The sequence below is a fragment of the Pseudorasbora parva genome, chromosome 4 (assembly GCF_024679245.1).
Source record: "Pseudorasbora parva isolate DD20220531a chromosome 4, ASM2467924v1, whole genome shotgun sequence".
In the NCBI taxonomy this organism is placed as follows: domain Eukaryota; kingdom Metazoa; phylum Chordata; class Actinopteri; order Cypriniformes; family Gobionidae; genus Pseudorasbora; species Pseudorasbora parva.
In genome coordinates this window covers 35,948,604-35,967,473 of record NC_090175.1, presented here as the reverse complement: position 1 = coordinate 35,967,473, position 18,870 = coordinate 35,948,604, and the positions used below count along the sequence as shown (strand labels likewise).

At 38.5% G+C, this 18,870-nt stretch overlaps 1 protein-coding gene across 1 annotated transcript in view; it reads left to right on the top strand.

The window, feature by feature from the left end:
• mtap (methylthioadenosine phosphorylase) overlaps positions 1 to 17,116 on the top strand; it is a 29,450-nt gene extending 12,334 nt beyond the window's left edge. Inside the window, exons 2-8 of the mRNA XM_067441630.1 lie at positions 98 to 184; positions 405 to 463; positions 562 to 729; positions 10,955 to 11,057; positions 11,135 to 11,374; positions 13,949 to 14,071; positions 14,165 to 17,116. Of these exons, the coding sequence (XP_067297731.1) occupies positions 98 to 184; positions 405 to 463; positions 562 to 729; positions 10,955 to 11,057; positions 11,135 to 11,374; positions 13,949 to 14,071; positions 14,165 to 14,203 (819 nt within the window). The 3' untranslated portion in view covers positions 14,204 to 17,116. The remainder of the gene's footprint in view (positions 1 to 97; positions 185 to 404; positions 464 to 561; positions 730 to 10,954; positions 11,058 to 11,134; positions 11,375 to 13,948; positions 14,072 to 14,164) is intronic.
• The last annotated feature ends 1,754 nt before the right edge of the window (positions 17,117 to 18,870 follow it).

Genomic DNA, 18,870 nt, shown 5'->3' with positions numbered 1-18,870 from the left:
ACATTAACAAATGTAATTCATGACCCATTTAATTGAAACAAACAACTGCATTCCACCGTCAGATATGATTATAATACAGTATGTCATGTTCTTATAGATAGGAATAATTGGTGGATCTGGTCTTGATGATCCAGATATCCTGGAGGGAAGAACAGAGCGACATGTAATCACACCATTTGGAAAGGTGAGTGTCTCTGCATCCTATCTGCTGTGCTTTTTAACATGCGTGTTTATAGAAGAGCACATTTAGAAATTAATATAAGCATTTTCTTTCATTGAACTGATAAAAAAAAAACTCTATTTATTAGGATTTTGCGTTTAAATCATGTGGCCACCATAGTATATCACATTGGCAGAGCCACAAGTTTATTTGTTTACACTCATTTCCTCCTCTCTTTTGACAGCCATCTGATGCTCTAATTTTGGGCAAAATAAAGAATGTTGAATGTGTGCTTCTTGCCAGGTGAATACACACTACACTGCCATGTATATGTAATATGTTACATTTGCTTTGACTTCTACTTAAAATGGGTTTGCTTTGACTTCTGCTTTGACTATAAGGCATGGAAGAAAACACACCATCATGCCCACTAATGTCAATTACCAGGCCAATATTTGGGCATTGAAGGAAGAGGGCTGCACTCACCTGTTAGTCACCACAGCATGCGGTTCTCTCAGAGAGGACATCCAGCCTGGGGACATCGTTTTGATTGACCAGTTTATTGATAGGTAAGTGTTCATTTGGCTATAATCATTAACATTACACTTTTAATTTCACCCTCGCTTAAAGGTTTAGTCTAGCCTGACAAGCCAGACCCACATCAAGATGTTTGGTCTGGAAACTCACCATAGACAGGGCTCAATCCGAGGGGCGGGATAAACGGTTGTCTTTCAAACTCCCTCTGCATGCGATAGGATAGCGCTACACCAACCAGAGCAACGACGGTGAAGGGGAGCTCGCTGACTGATTAAACATTCGCCGTATCCGGTCGGCTAAACTCCGAACACATCTTCCCTTTTTAAGAATGACTTCAGTGCCGCTCTTTGTTCTTTTCTCAGAGAAAAGCTTAACTCCAAGTCTTCCGGAGGCGCGGGCAGAGCTGATTCGAAAGATCGTCGCCGTTCGCCAGTTTCTGTGTTACTAGAAGCACGCAAACGCAACTCGGCCGTCGTCATTATGGCCCCGCCCGCCGACTCTATACACGATGTGATTGGGCCGTCCAGATGCTGAGGAATACAGCTCAGATAGGAATTGAGAGTTGCTAGACCACACTTGCGGGCAAATTAAATTTGCTGCCGCTAGGGTGCGTCTAGATTTCTAGGCTAGGTTTAGTTCACCCAAAAATTAAAATTCGGTCATCAATTACTCACCCTCATGTCATTCGAAAGCTGTAAGATCTGTAAGATTTATCTTCAGAACACGAAGATATTTTTGTTGAAATCCAATGGATTATTAGCGTATTTTGAGCCTTGTTAGTGGTATTAACTAGCGATTGAATCTTACTACTCTGTGCCCCATAGACAAGCGTTAAAAGCTAATCTGTTTTTAGAGATAAAACTCTTTACATTTGATTTTCATGAAAACGCATCCCAGAGAACGATCTACTCGGTAACCATGTATTAATTAATTACCCCTAGGATCTTTTCTCATGGGAGTTGTCCTTTAACCAAGGACCCGCGAGACGTCGTGAGCATAGCGTCTGAGGGAGTCGCCTGTCAATTGCGTCATATCTGCGTTACCCTCGGTTTCCGGTTTTATTTGGCAGAAACGATTCGAAGCTTTGTTGTGAATTTTTTATTCAGTAACATTATGCTGTTTTGATTTATATGCCGTTTATATTCGATGATCACTGTATTTTTCCTATGCATTTGGTTACATATGAGATCGATTGTTTCTGCTTCTTCCTTTTCTTTTTTATCTGGAGATACAGTACTTGGTCAGGAGATGTGAAATAGTGCCCCCTATCTTATAACTGTGATACCACGGTGTGGTGTGGCAAGCAGCGGGGCGAGGGACCGCGAGAGCGGGCCGGTGATTAATGTTCACGAGTGCCAGCTGCGTGGCACACCGGTCTTGTCTCGCGGCCATGTGACGGGAGCATATAAGGAGGAGCAAGGACAGCGGAAGAGGAGAGAGGACCAGGCCTGGAATTTTATGTTATGTTTTGTTGTGTGTGTTTGCGGGCAGTCGTCCGTGAGGGGCTGTCCGCGGTTTTACTTTCGTTTTGTTTATTTATTTTGAGTTAATAAATGTTTGTAACGTTCGCCGGTTCCCGCCTCCTTCCTTCCCATCTACGAACTTCATTACATTGGTACCGAAACCCGGGAGGAAGGAGGGACGCGCTGTCGGAGAGCCCTCGCTGCTGAGGGGGATCGCGGTGCTGAGGAGTTCGGGCAGCGCGGATGAAGAAAGACCGCGAGTGACTGCCCGAGGCGGTGGTGCTGGAGCGAGTGAAGACCGGTGGGACGGAGAGCTCGCTGCCGTGCCCCTGGGTCGAGGTGGGGTGGCGGCCGTCCTGGAGGGAGCGGAGGAGTTGCCGGCGTTCGCCGTGGGCCGGAGCCTGCTGCCATCCGCCGGAACGGGGAGGAGCAGGGAACGCGGAGCTCGCTGCCGACTGCCCTCAATAGGAGGAGCCACCGCCGGCCGCCAGGGGGCGGAGGAGGATCGGGCCGTCCACCGGGCGTCCAGCACCATCGCATAGCACCGCGAGGAAGAGCCTCTCGGCTGGTGAGGACCGAGCGGCAGTGTGTCGGGGAACCGGACCAGAATTTTTTTTTTTTTTTCTCTCTTTTTTCCCTCTCTCCTCTCTCTCGTCCGCGGGCTCCTCGTGCTCCCGTCTACATTTCTCTCGCCTCTCTGTCCTTACCCCCAGGTGCCGCGGCCGCCGTGATCGGCCCCCCCCCGGGAGAGGGGGGGAGGGGGAGTAGAGCGCCGTCTCGGGAGTGCCCCCCGGCCTGCGAGGGGCGATGGGGGTATGTGGTGTGGCAAGCAGCGGGGCGAGGGACCGCGAGAGCGGGCCGGTGATTAATGTTCACGAGTGCCAGCTGCGTGGCACACCGGTCTTGTCTCGCGGCCATGTGACGGGAGCATATAAGGAGGAGCAAGGACAGCGGAAGAGGAGAGAGGACCAGGCCTGGAATTTTATGTTATGTTTTGTTGTGTGTGTTTGCGGGCAGTCGTCCGTGAGGGGCTGTCCGCGGTTTTACTTTCGTTTTGTTTATTTATTTTGAGTTAATAAATGTTTGTAACGTTCGCCGGTTCCCGCCTCCTTCCTTCCCATCTACGAACTTCATTACACACGGAAAGCCGTAAAATCTTGTCAATGGCAGGGAAGCATTTTCTCATAAAAGACCAGATAAATTGTCAATGGTGGGGAAGGAGATAAAGGTGCTGGATGTAATTTTTAGACTGTACTAAAGCATAAAAATACCATAAAATTCTTGCAGATATTCAAGAAACATGCTGAGTGAGTTCACATGCTCGTTTCTCTGAAAAACAATGCTATACAGCCAGTTATACTTTGAAATGTATATTCTGTCGGAATTTGTTTTTGTTTTGATCAGTGTGATTCCACCCACAGCCAATTTACCCAATAGTATTTCACTACCCCAGGTTGCCATTTTGCAGAAAACACTGTATGTGTGTTGTGTGTGATTGACGTGTACTTCGTTTAATGTGCATATAGCACGGGAATTTAAGATCGGATTTATATTCATTTAAGATAAGACATCCTGCATGTTTTTTTTTATATTTTTATTTTATTTATTTGTAGATTGTAGGCTATAGACCGTTTTGTTTGCACTGTTGCGAGCAGAGCCCATGCCTCAACATGTCAAAATGCCTTTTTACTAGTGGTGATAGTAAACATAAACGTTGTGATATAATTGAAGTGTTTTATATCTATTGACTATCTATTTGTATCTATTGAATCTTATGAGGGGAATTGCAAGACAAGTCAAGTGTTGATTTGAGAGACTAAATTGATCAAGCATGTGGTTAACTCACTGTCTGCCGCAGGCCGCTTGCTCAGCACTTTATAAAACAAAAACTTGAATTTAAAAAACAAATAATGCTCAACATTTTTCTAAATTAATTTAATAAAGAAACGAAACTAATTATACCTACTTTATTATTAAAAACAAAACTGACCTATTTTAGTGGCTGTAAAAGTGTGTATTATCAAATGGGAGGATAAAAAAAAAAAAGTAAACACTGGCTCTCTCTCGGTCGTATCTGAGGTAAATCCTCAACACTATCATCATCATCCCTTACGTTAGTGAACCAATGACATTGTAATCAGCTAAAACGCACGCACTGGTCCCTTTTCTTCCCGAACAAGCGCGCACCCGGGTTTTGCTCACACACTGTACACTTGAGTGGCGTACACCGGTTACGGTAACTTGGGGCAATGTCAAATCACATCAAATAAATTTTCAGCATGTTACAATAATTATATGGCTCGAGATAATATAGCCTATTCCCTAATGAATAAAACAGTTTGTCATTATACTGAATGAGAGTGTGAATGGCCTCTCTCTCTCTCTCTCTGTTTATGTGTCTACGCGCATTCGGGGGAGGAGTTGCGATTTTCGAATAATTCCCATCGATCTTCGAATATAATTTTTGCTTAAAATGCCCATCCCTAGAAGCCAGCAAATTAACTGGGTCAGATATCGCAGATTCTACCTGTCCTAAAAAGCCTTGCCAACCATCTAAAAATCTCTGAATCTCTGAAAAACGAATGGGAGCATATTAAAAACGTGGATAAATCAACTCCTCAATTTGCATTGTAAGTCTCCTCACCTTCTATTGTCAATTGCGCTCGATCCAGTTGTGTGTTTTCAATCTGGCTACATATGTGAGGAAAAGGGGCCGGGGGAAACAACTCTCTCCAGTATTTTGAATTTGGACTGCAGTACCCATTTCAGCTGCTAGTGGTGAATATTTCATACTGCATGTTTAATTTGAATGTCAAAACTTTGAAAGACAAATTTCTATCTCAATTTTGTTTTGTAGTGGAATTGCAGTTTCCACATAAAGAGACCAATATGCTCAATGAAGACCAGGAGTCAAAGTTAAAGTTCAGTCTGTTGACAGAGTTTGCTAAAGACAAATGGTGTCTCTCATTCATTTCCCTAGTTCCTGAGCTCGTGAATCAGTATATCATGTACATGAGTTTGGGCACTGGTAAGGGACAGTAAAGCTTGCTGGCTAACTGCACATTGGGACACTGTTGACTCTTTTTCCAGCGATGTGACAACGTCCTCATTGTACAACATCATCACTGGTATTTATGAACTACAGCAGAACTTATATCTTTCTGAAATTACTTGTATTTAATGTTATTTAAAGTAAATTGATAAATACTTTGCTTGTTGCATATACGTGCAACATTTCAGCCATAAATAAATGATAAATGTTAGCTAGATTGTGTCCATTACCTGTCTAACGATTTATGTTTATGCTGAAATATAATAAAATAATGGTTTCTGTTTTTAAAAACAAATATTGCATGTCGTTATCGGTCATTATGTGTAGTGAGTTGGCTCGAATTTCGCGCTTCAGAACTTCTGTTAAAGGTGAACTATGTAGTATTTTTGCAGTAAAATATCCAAAAACCACTAGGCCGGTGTTATATATTTTGTTCAGTTGAGTACCTACAATATCCCAGAAGTTTCCAACTATTTGTAAATTGTGAGAAAATTGCTATTTTAACTAAGGACAGGGACGTTTCAACATTGCATTTGAGGGAGTCGCCTGTCAATTGCGTCATATCTGCGTTACCCTCGGTTTCGGCTTTTATTTGACAGGAGTGCTTTACTCTTAGCAGTGTGAACAAGTGAACGCACAGAGTAAAGTCATAACATCGTTTTGAACACACTTAAATGTATCTAATATGATAAACAGAGCTACATTACCTCAAAATCATAACCGGAAGAGCGGATCTGTGCAGGCGCTCGGCGAATGTCTCCCGTCCCTTCATAATAAAAGTCCCGGTATTTGCGAGGCGGGTATTTGTTTAACAATTGCTCCAGCAGCTGTGCTCAGGTCCATAACACTCGGTCCTGCTCTGCTTTAGACTACAGTAACGTTAATAACTGCATGCATGAACGTGATTTCTGCCCGAGTCCTATTTTCCACCGGCTGTGATGAGAAGACCACATCTCCCAAGATGTTGCGCTCACACTTTGCGTCATCAAACTACGATTTGTTTTGAATAGGCGCCCTCTAGTGGACGGAAAGCTCCATAGTGCACCTTTAAGGGAGCATAGTGAGCATCAATGCACCCTGGTTTTTGCGGTACATTTTGGGACTTCTTAGGGAGTGAAAATTTCAGTGCATTGAAAGGATTCTGTGATTGAGACAGCACTTAAAATGGGTAACTCCCTGATCAGTGCCCTGACAACTGAACTAGGGAGCTGATTGAGACGACACCAAGTTCGCTACACTTCCAAAGGCCATAGTATGAATTCTAGTCAGAATATGAGTCTGAAACTGCTCCATTGGGCTGTGATTATGGGGCGTGTTTCAACCGAACCAGGAAAGACATCAATTGGACAGACCTACAACCAATCAGAGCATCGAAGCGACGTCAACAGAGCTCAACTGCACTGTGTTGCCAAGTCCATGTTTTTTTTTTTCTTCCGCAGGTTGTTTTCTATGTCCGCGGGTTGAAGCGACTATTATGTGATATATAGACCCATGAGTGTGAATTTTAGCAGGCAACCTTGCCAAAATAACACACATTTGTTGTAAAAACTTGGCAACCCTGACTGCACGTGCGCTGGAATAAACTATCTTTGCCAGTGTTAATAATAAAGAATTTAATGATACACAGAGTACTTACCCAACATGATCATCATTTTTGAGAGAAATTGTGAAGGTAAATGCAGATACAAACAAGCTCTCCGTTTAGGATTCGAACAAATATAATCCAAGCCCCTTTGATGACGTGCATGATTACGTTTCTGTTGATCATCTGTCCATCATCGTCTAAATCCCGCCCTGATGATTTCATTGGTCCGAACAGTTTCTGTTCAGAGATAATTACTCCTCTATGGAGCGAGGCCAGACCGAACTGCTCGACCTAAAAAAATTGTGGGCGGGGCTAAGTTCGGCTGGTATCCAGGCTAATGAATAAGAGGATACAGCCTCAAACTAACTTAACATTTTTACAACTTTACATTACAACTTAGAATACAGAAACACTAGTACCTATAGTCATATGGACGTCACATCCAGGAGAACATCCAGAACTGGCACCCCGACTGAGCCTGGTTTCTCCCAAGGTTTATTTTTCTCCATTATGCCCTGATGGAGTTTTGGTTCCTTGCCACTGTCACCTTTGGTATGGCTTGCTCATTTGGGGATGCTAATCACTAATCACTAAATATCCAAATAAAATTAATTACTGAATTGTGATGTGAATTGTAATGATACATTAAAATAAGCTGATGACATCACCCTTTTCTCCAGTGTGACTGTACAGCAGAATCAAATTTTGTTGTAATATTTTCCTGTTTAACCCTGTGAAGCTGCTTTGAAACAATCATCATTGTAAAAGCGCTATATAAGTTAAGTTGACTTGACTTTGGAGCTTGGAAGGGTTCAGTTTGAGCAGTTGTTTTATACCATCATCACTGTCCTCATTAGAGTTCATTTCCCAGTATTCAGCACCTGGCTCATACTTGTGATCTCAAACATACTCTAAAAACTATCATTTTCAACATCTTCAAATATTTTGTTTGCTGACAGCTTCTTTTCCAGATCTTTCCAGATATTTTCCATCTTCTTTTGATAATGACACTAATATTTCATTGCATTCAGTACTTGCTCAGTACAGGGTGGTGGGCATAATTTAAATTAAGGCTTAATTAATTAAAGCTGCACTGTGTGATATTTTCCCCCATCTAGCGGTGAAAAGGTATATGACCATCCAGTGAATACTAGTTTCTGTTCCTCTCAATTCTGATTTCGTTTTAACTCCACGGTGGCCGATTTAGTCCAAGATTAACATGGCAATCCCCCTCTTCACATTCGACACGGTGCCATCGAGTGTCAAACCGCGAAAGGCGAAGCTTGAATTTACGGGTATGTCCCTCTTTGGCTAATGTACTTTCAAGATGAAGGGGCAACATGGCGACCGGCATTCGAACCACTCACCCGTATGTATTTTCAATGACATATTATAAACCTACGAGAATACTTTATTACTTGAAAGAAGTAAATATACATTAATGAGCACATATATTTTTGAAAGAACTCAGTGTTTTTAGCTAAGAATAAAATAAAAAGTTACACAGTGTAGCTTTAAGTCTTTTTTGTTCTCAGATTGAGGTATTTTTAAAGTTCTTTAATAAAAACAAGAAAGCGAGGTTTAGCATTTAGATTTGTGAATGTGGAACTTTTGATCTTTTTAGATTGATCATAATCCACAAAGCCTTTTTGTTTTGTTTTTACTTTATTGGTTAAGAAGAAGAAATGCGGAAGCATCCACACATTTTTTCCAAAAGATATTACTTCCTGCATTATTCCAGTAAGCAGTCACAGCCTCACAGCTGGTAAAGTAACAATGTCCTGTTAGAATAGTGAATCGAATGAATGAATATTAATTCTGTTGGGTGAAGCAAAAAAAAACTTTCTAACAGGAGTATTATTTCCCATTCTTTTGTTTTCTGCCTGTGACATTAAAGCATCACTTCATCATTGTATCAGACATTGCCACATTGTGGAATAAAGGTAAATTGCACTTATTCAATCATTAAAGATTTAATTGTTGAGCAGAAAGATTATACTTACACTCACAATTTAAAAAAATAATAATGGGGAAAACAGGCATTATTTTATCATTTTATTTGGTAACACTTTATTTTACAGTGTCCTTGTTACATGTTACATGTACTTACCATAGTAATAACAATAAATAATGCATAATGCGAATCCTAACTTAACCCTAAAGAGTAATTACATGTAAATAATTAATATTACTCATTACTTGAATATATAATTTCACTGTAATTAGGGCTGTAAATGATTAATCACATCCAAAATAAATGTTTGTGTTTGTTTACATAAAATACAGCTCTGGAAAAAACTAAGAGAACACTTCAAAATGATCAGTTTCTTCTGGTTAACATTTTTGTTTTATTCTAAAAACTACTGATAACATTTTTCCTAAATTCCAAACAAAAATATAGTAATTTAGAACATTTATTTGCCGAAAGCAACAACTGGTGAAAATAAGAAAAAAGATGCAGTGTTGTCAGACCTCGAATAAGGGAAAATATATATATATATTTCACAGTGGGTGTGAGACACTGTGGCTTGTAGACCTCTCCAGGCCGCCATCTAACCATTAGACGACCAGGTGTTGGACAAAGCTGAGAGTTGACTCATAAGAGAAGATGACCTTACTCCAGTCCTCTACAGTCCAATTCTTATTGTCTCTTGTAAACCTAAGCCTGGGTCTTCTTTGATTCTCATTGATGAAGGGCTTTTTTTCTAGCTTTGCTCGACTTCAGCCCTGCCCCTAGGAGCCAGTTTCAAACCATCCTCGCCATGCACTTCAGCCCAGCTGCCTCTTGCCATTCTTTTTGTAGGTCACTTGATGTCATCCTACGGTTATAGAGTGACATTCAAATGACTTGGCGGTCATTCTGGTCAGTGGAGAGTTGTTTTCCCCCCTCTGCCGGTCTGTAGCTTTGTTGTCCCCAATGTCTGTTGCTTGACCTTATTCTATGAGCCACCGTTTTTGAGATTTTAGGGATGGAACCCGACGCTCACTTTATCCCTCTGCCAGTAAAGCCAGAATTGAATTCTTCTTTTCCTCACTCAAAAGTTTTCTTTTCAACTTTTTTGGCATGCTCAATAGTTATTTTTTTATTCAATTTACTTTTGAGGTACTACTAGCACAGTTTTTGCCATCCAGTTGGTCCTACTGCAAGAGGATAATGATGACCACAGAAGTGTTTTTTATACTTTTCCTTATTAAATAAGATTTGGTTCAGGTGATCACCTAATCAGCTCCTCATTCAGTAGAATGAGGTGTGCCTGCGTTGGAATTCAACAGACATCGAAATGGAATGGCTTCTATACTTGTAGAGATGCTGATTAAAGAAGAAAATGTAAATTTTATATAGAAATATAACATTTTAATTATATGTATGTGTATTTATAAATGCATAATAATTATGCACAGCACACACACATACAGCTCCGAAAAAGATTAAGAGACCACTGCAATTTTTTCATCACTACTTGCATCTCTACAAGTAGATAATAGATAAGTTAATAAATTGTAAGTAGATATTACAAAGGTAATAAAAACTTCATCAAATTAGTTCATATGTGACATCAGATGGTAAATTTTAGAATCTCTTGAAGCATCGAAAATACATTTTACAATACATACGTTTGTTTTCAAACCTCTAATAAATATTCAAACGGTTATGAATCAGCGGATTGATTCATGATTCGGATCGCGTGTCATGAGTTACCATTGCAATAAACACTAGTAAAAACCAATCCACCTTTTTGAGACTGAAAGTATGATTAAACAGTGCATTTTATAAAACAAAACAAAAAACATGATCTTTTTCATAAGAATTACATTATTTTGAACAACACATGCAGACAAATTCTTAAGGGGTTTTACAGCTAGGCTTAAAATCCTGCCGTTGGTGTTGTTGGACCGTTTTATCACACTTTGAACTCATTGATGTCACTTTGTTCATTGTTGAAGTAAACATTCGCCTGTATGGTGATTAGAACTGCTTTGAACTTGAGGACGCAAGTACAGAATGATGTATCCAGTGTACGATACTTGCTTCTCATCTTTTGTGCAACTGTTTTATTGTTCCTCAGAATGCACCTTATCAGTTTGATGTATATATATTTTATTTTATTCTTTTATTATGTGCATGCCAAAATGTCCAACACCAACCTGAATTCAAGGACAACGAAACGTGTTCAGACATTCTATGATGGGCAGCCCACCAGCCCTCCAGGTGTGCTTCACATCCCTATGGCTGAACCTTTCTGCTGTAAGACTAGAGAGGTTAGTGACATTTCCCAGCTTTCTGTCTTTGTTATCTTATGTTATTCTCTTCACCTTTTCCTTAACTCCTTTTGTAGGTTCTCCTGGAGGTTGCCCAGACACTCGGTGTGAAGTGTCATACTCGAGGGACAATGGTGACCATAGAGGGTCCTCGTTTCTCCTCTAAGGCAGAGAGCATTATGTTCAGACAGTGGGGTGCTGATGTCATTAACATGACCACAGTACCAGAAGTGGTTCTTGCCAAGGAGGCCGGGCTATGCTATGCTAGTATTGCAATGGCAACTGATTATGACTGCTGGAATGAGCGTGAAGAGGCGGTGAGCAGATATAAGCCTCTTTCTTTGTGTGTTCCAGGGTTTGGACTGTTTGTTTATTTTTATATATATATATCAGGGCTCGACATTAACGCTTGTCCTCTTGGATTTTTTGAAAGGACTAGTGAAAGAGAATTTTACTTGCCCGACAGACAAGAGCCTGATTAAAACAAAAAATAACTTGTGAATCACCAAAATGCAAGAATGATTGTGCAGTAGTTTAGTGTAAGTGGCGATCGGTAGTGGAAAATAATATAACTGACGATTACAAGGTCGATCTGTTGATCTCGAGGAGAAATTACAACACGAGCGTTTTCCTGAATACCATCACGACTGAAAAAGACAGATTTCATATGACAGCTCCATATACAAATAATAACATTCACTTACATTGACTTAAAGTCACTTACATTTTTAGATGCAATATTGAGTGCTTTTGTTCTATTTCAGCTGCGAAAATCGTTCACAGCTGCAGAACCGTAGCGCGTCTCGCAGCAACAAGTGTGTTACTGAACGATTCAGCGTTTGAATGAATCGTTTGAATGAACGACTCAGTGACTCTCTCATTAAGATGGTCACCTGCTGCCACCTACTGGAGGTTTAGTTTCATGTTTAAACATACTTTCCAACATTTCTTTTGTCTATTCAAAACTACAAATCTCAAAACATTATTTAATGCAGTTGTAATTTTTCAGTGTACATCTTTTTATTAGATTGGTAACAGCCTCTATAGTGTCTTATTCTAATTTAATGTATTGATTAAATTTAACGATATAAAATTAAACCTGAAGCATAGCCTATATTTAATAAGATTAGGGGGAAAATGCCCTTTATAAAAAGTAAACCTATCACAAATTTGAAATGATTCAATAAAATAAAAAAATAAAATACAAAATGCAGATTTAAATATGTCAAAGCTGATTGAACACTGGTGAGAATATTGCTTCAGAATAAGTTATATTTACAACACACACACACACAAAATCAAAAAGATATCGAACTTTTTTCCGGACAAGCACATTTTTTACTCGGACAGTTGAACGATAAATATATATAAATTACTATATAATTTTTACTATATAGTTTGAAAAAATCAATCGAGTAAATAATTTTTTTCATTGTAAAAATGCTTTTCTGTCAGCAGACCCCAGTTTGAAAACCCCTGGGTTATAAATTAAAAAACGTCAAAGTCATTAGAATGTCCCCTTTTAGATAAGTACTGTGTAAACACATTGGTTTAGTTAGTTCATTTAGTTTAGTTAAGTTACTGAATTTAAACAATTCAGTGTCAAAATACACATTCAAAAGTATGGAACTGAAACTTAACCGAGCAATACAGTGTCAAAATACACATTCAAAAGTATGGAACTGAAACTTAACTGAGCAATTCAGTGTCAAAATACACATTCAAAAGATTACAAATTTCAAGTGCAAGTATTACCATACACTATTTGATTAATAAACGTTTTTTTTTAGGCTACGCTATGTAAAATTTAAATAATTTTGTCATATACTTTGGGTCAAATGGTGATTGATAAATATCTACAACCTTGGACCCATAAACCCTTGTATTCCATTGGTCCTTATGTTTGTGGCAATAGCTGGTTTTTAGTCTGCTGCTTCTCTACAATGTAATTTAGAGTGCCGTAAATGGAAGCATTATGAATGCTACATTAAAGCCCTTTGTTATTAAAAAACAGTGTTTATTGTTAACTTTTAATTGTAACTCAACCATATGAGTTTTAACAAGCAACAAATTGGATATAATCTTTTGATGCCATGTCACCGAAAAAGGCCATAATAAAGGGCAAATGTGCTGCTTTAGTGTTCATTCAAAGTTTGTGTCCTATTGGCTTAGAAGGATTGTTATAGGATATTCATTTTTAAGTCAATAAACTCTCTACAGATTATGGTTTCCGATAGCCGGACAACCGGTTAGTCTGGCAGTTTGAAGCAATGTTTTCTTCCCCTCGCAGTTCAGAGTCCTCCTTCTGAGTTCCTGCTGTTGACCTCTAGTTTTCAGACCCTACTTCACCACATCCTTCCATCCCAGTCCTGTATTCTTATTCTCTTTCTGACTCATGCACAGACAATTAGTCAGTTCCTGCAGAGGAAATCATTGATGATAAAAAATGTTTAAAAAAAATCTGCAGGTCAGTGTCTTTCTCTGATTTTTCTTTCTCTGATAGGATTCTTAATGCAGTAGATTAGCTATAGATCCTGTCATTGTCCTCTAGAATTTGAATGCACAATGTAGCTGTAGTCAATTCTGACTTTCAAAGCCAGGCATTAGAGACAATAGTCCATTTGTTGCTTGTGCATAAAATGTCTTTCAGTTTCATTTTTAACTTGTGACAGGTTATACAGACTCATGATACCTTATCTGAATTATCTGAGTGGCCACAGGCAAATGTGAGATTCATAGAGATTTAACAGTCTGATATCTGTTATGTACAGTTTTATGAGTAAATCTGATAATTTTAAGGTCATAATGCATTGCTCCTTCATATCATATTGGTTAATAATCCTCTGGCTTCCTGGTCCATTTATTGCAATTCCTTTAATGTCCCATTCTAGGTGTGTGTGGACAATGTGCTGAAAACCATGAAAGAGAATGCAAACAAAGCTAGCAGCATCCTGCTCACAGCAATCCCACAGATCAGCCAGATGGACTGGGAGAGCACAATAAATGCACACAAAGTGAGTAAAAATGTCGTCATATTTAGAAAAAAAATATATATCTGTGTTGAAACTTTCCATGTCATAATTTTTGTTTTCCTTTTTGTTGTCCAGTTGATGTCGCAGTCTTCATTAATGTTGCCCAAACATTAAAGTACTCTGCCATCAAGGAGCCATGAAGATGTGGTGTCCACGACAGCAATCATATATCTGTAACCAAGTGACATTCTTACCCCTATAGTAATAAAAAAAAAGACATTTGGTTTGTTTGTTTGTTTGTCAGCCACAATGACATGAATGTGTTAGCACTCTTCAAGCATTGTTAGAGATTGGACAGGATCATAGTCGTATAACATGCGACTTTGGGCTTCTTTCTTTTGGCAAGTTGCATTAAAATGTTTTGAGTCATTACATTTATGGTCGCTGTTTTGTCCAATATATTGACTGACACTGTCTTCTCACAGCCAATAGTCATTCAATGCAATGATACAAGTGCTGTAGTGATTCATCCTCATACATCCCACCTCTTTCTCCCACTCTGAAAAATCGCATTCAACATGCAGGCATGTGACGTTATAAATGCATGTAAGGATAGTTAGTAGACGTAAATAGACTTATATATTTTTATAAACAACAGGGAGGAACCTAATTTAAATTAAATTAAATTAAAAATATATTATGTATTTATCATAACAGGCTATTATAAAAACAAACAAAAAGAAGTATTCTAATAACAGTAGGTATGGTTTGAATTTATTTTAAAATAAATATGTGGCTAAATTGCAGCGCTCCATTAGGGCTTTCCTGTGTCCCAGTCATAGACTGAATCATAGTAAAAAAAAAAGCCCATATTATTATTCCTAAATAGTATGACAGTAGTAATTTTCAATACTATTTGGTGCAGATTGCACATTGAGATGCAGGGCTTTTTCACGGTTTACAATGTGTGTGTGTTCACCACTGCTCCTAATGTGTGCACTAACTCCAAATATGGGTTACCATAATTGGCCTTCACGTCACTTTTTCTCTTTTTCCATCTCCAAACCTGTTCACATAACAAAATAAATGAATTTCAACGGCTCCTCCTGAGGATACATTAATGTCTTAAAAAGTGGAATAATCGGTCTATACAAAAAAGTGAACAGTATTTACAACGTTTACCTCTAATCCATACATGTAACCTGCCGCTGTTTGTTTACTACAGAGGAGGGCACATGTTCACCAGCAGTACGAAAAGCTGTTTAAAACCGGTCATCACAGTGGCTTGAAATATGATTTCTATGTAACAGACAACATGTGGCCTTCAGGCTATACATGGCAAGCTAAAAACAATGTGCAATGTATGTATTTTGTGTATCTCCCTCATTCATCACATCTGATTCACACATCAGCTCATAGAGTCTGCAAGAGCTAATTTGGGTGTGTCTGATAAGGGAGACATAAAAAATATGCAGAGCTGGGGTGCCTCCAGGACAGGTTTGAAAACCACTGGTGTTTGAAAGACACTGACCTGCACGGCAGCTGGCTTACTGATTTATTCGAGTTGTGGCATTGCAAAGTTCAATACGTGACAACAGAAGCTCTCCACCTCTGTTGTCACTGCATGACACCACCACATTTCAAGAGACCTCTTTCTTCCCGAGGCTTGATGACTGGCTGTTGCCGCTACTTCCTCCATCTCTCTCTGTTCACGATCAAAGTATTCTGGTTCTAACAAAAAGTTCCACATTATTTAGTGTTACATCGGAATCCATTGTGATGACTGGTAGGCCTACTTTTAAAAAAGCTTTAGATGTTCATACTGCTGGTTATCATGTGCCCACTGTAGTAAGTACTCTGCAGACTGTGAACACACTCAGGGCCATTTGCCAAGACTGATCGATGTATGGTAAGGAGTGACAGGTGTTTATTTAGTGTTGTCTGCATACATTTTTTTGAATTTCAAAGTAATGGCACCCATTGATTTACATTGTATGAATCACAGAGGACCATGGTTTCACCAAAAATATCTTGCTGTTCTACTGAAGAAAAAAAAGTCACCTATCTTGATTGGCCTGAGTGTGAGTAAATTAACAGTTAACTTTTTTATCCCTTTAAAAAGCATTTTGAAAATAATATTTCAAAATGGAGAACTAATCTGACTTTGGTCTACAGTAGTTTCTGACCTGTTTTCCCTGAATTCAGTTTTCCCTGATCTTTTCATGAGATTAGATCTGCTTGTCCTCTTTAGTAGTCCCACTAATCCATCCATCTTCCTAGCATTATTCAAGCTCATTTGCATTGCCTGCTTCACACATATTTGATTTGGCACAGGTGAGAGTGGTGCAAATTTCTCACACACAATTTGGCATAGCAAATCCACCTAACCTGCATGTCTGGACTGTGAGGGAAATGCACTATTGACACAGGGAGAATACTCCACACATAAAAGACTCATTGGACCCTATTGTAGTCCAACAAATAAATTGCAAAAACAATTGTACACAGTCTCTTAAGAGATAAACTCCCAATTGTAACAAATACCACATATAACCAGACATTTCTGGCACTTTCAAAATTGTCTTTATGCAAAATCAAGCTTCAAATATTTAAATTATTATATAGTATTACATTTTTTATAGGTTATGTGTTTATTTATTTACTTCTTTAATGCTTACATATAGCCTACCAGTATTTGTATTTCACACAGGTTATTTTCAGAAGCCATGAGATCAAATTATATATATAGGCAAATCAATAATTTCTGCAATCAAAATTAATCAATAATAACAACCACAAACTGCCATTACTTAATAATAACAAACATTGTTTCTTTGGATTCTAACTGGCGTGCAGGCTAATACTCGATAAAACCAAGTGAACTAATTTTTGCTTTATAAATAATTTTATATAAAAAAAAGAATTTAAGCTTTCATGGTGGATTAGGCATATAGAGTTAAACAACATAAACCTAAAAGAAAATATCTTTAAAAAAAAAAAAAAACGAGAGAGAGAGAGAGAGAGAGAGAGAGAGAGAGAGAGAGAGAGAGAGAGAGAGAGAGAGAGAGAGAGAGAGAGAGAGAGAGAGAGAGAGAGAGAGAGAGAATTGAAGAAACGGCTCCCCAAAATGTAGACTATCGTCGTGCTATTATTGCATTGTGAGCATAGGTTACTCACAAAACGGACCACTCGAGGCCACTTCATTCACCATGCCAAATTAACAACAAATATTTTGCATAATAGAAAACAATGTGTATCATTACGCCATCTATAGGTTTTAGTTTGTTGAGACTTAAGTTTTTGTAGGGTTTTTGTAGGCCTATGTTTTTAGCAAACATAAGGCGGAGGCTATGCAGCCTGTTATCAACAAAAATGATCAAAGGAAACATAAATATGCTTTAAAATAGCCACAGACAATATTAATAAATCTTACACAAAAGTGCATTAACTAGTAGCCAACTGTGCTTATTAATTTACTTTTTAAAATACAGTAGGCAAAATAGGCCTGTTTGTGATAAATAGGCTGTGTTGAAAAAACAAACAAACAAAAAAAACTTTAGCGTTTAAAAACGACTTAGAAATTCAACCACGTCCACATGGCCATTCTGCCGTGCCAGATCTACAGGTCGTAAATTATTGTGATCTGTTGCGTTGGGATCAGCGTTAAAGCGGATTAAAATCCGCACAGTGTCAATAAATCCGGTTCCGGCAGCATCGTGCAGAGGTGTGCTTCCTGTCCTGGGATCAGGCAGATGAGGATCCGCTCCATATTTCAGCAGCAGGTGAGCCAATGTAGTGTTACCCATCATCATTACCTGCGACAAAAACGTTAAATGTTTTTCCTCAATAAGAAAAAAAAGTGCTTTAAAACTTACTCTTTGGTATAATTGAAAAGAAGCATGTCGGCTGCAATTTACTCTTGCATTATTTTAATTGTAGAAGAGTGATTTTTTTTCGTTCAGTAGGCCTATAGGCTATTTCTTTCCTTTTTATTTTCTTTTTTTGGTGCTAATTTGTGCAGATAGCAGTAGCCTACATTAAAGGATACTTATATTCAACGACTCGTATTATAACATTTATCTCATGTTTTTATTGGCCTATTTAAAATTGTGTATCAATCATATATACCATGAGTATGCGCATAATAGGCTATTAAACATATTTCGGTAAAAAACAACAACAACAACAACAAAACATTAATAATAATAAAAACATTTCACGTAGCCACTATTGACACCTCAAGCCATAGCGTAGGCTAATCTTTGGCTACAGTTTCTCAATTTTTGCTGTCTTTGTGTGTCTGTTCGTTTAAGTTTTCGAAACTATATTTAAGCCGACATCGTTTAGGCAATTTGTTTGACCCCTCCGAGGTTTTATCCTGCAGAATGGAGAATATTACAACATCAGTAGAAGCTACGAGGTGCAATTATAGCAGGCTAACGTGACCACAAGTTGTAAAATTCCTAAACCGTGTAAAAAGATTATAATGTCAAGAGAATTTTAGCTTCACATTTTAGTATAAAAATAGGCTAGGTCTATACTGAAATGTGACGTTGAGTTGTTTTTTTTCCCCTGTCATTTGAAGCACATAATTTTCGTCGTCTTATGCAGTGGATAAAATTCGTAATTAGCCTACCTTAACTATTCAAGAGAAATAGGCCTACGCTTACAACAGCAAAAAAAAAATTGAAACAATTTTTTTCTACAAATGTAAAAAAAAAAAAGAAGAAAAAAAGATAATTTGCTGGTGCGTCTTTAAAGAACTATATAGCCTAGTTCTTTAGGCATTTAAGGCATTTTAAATCCAAGTTAAATAAATAGGCCAAATAAGTAAATAAATG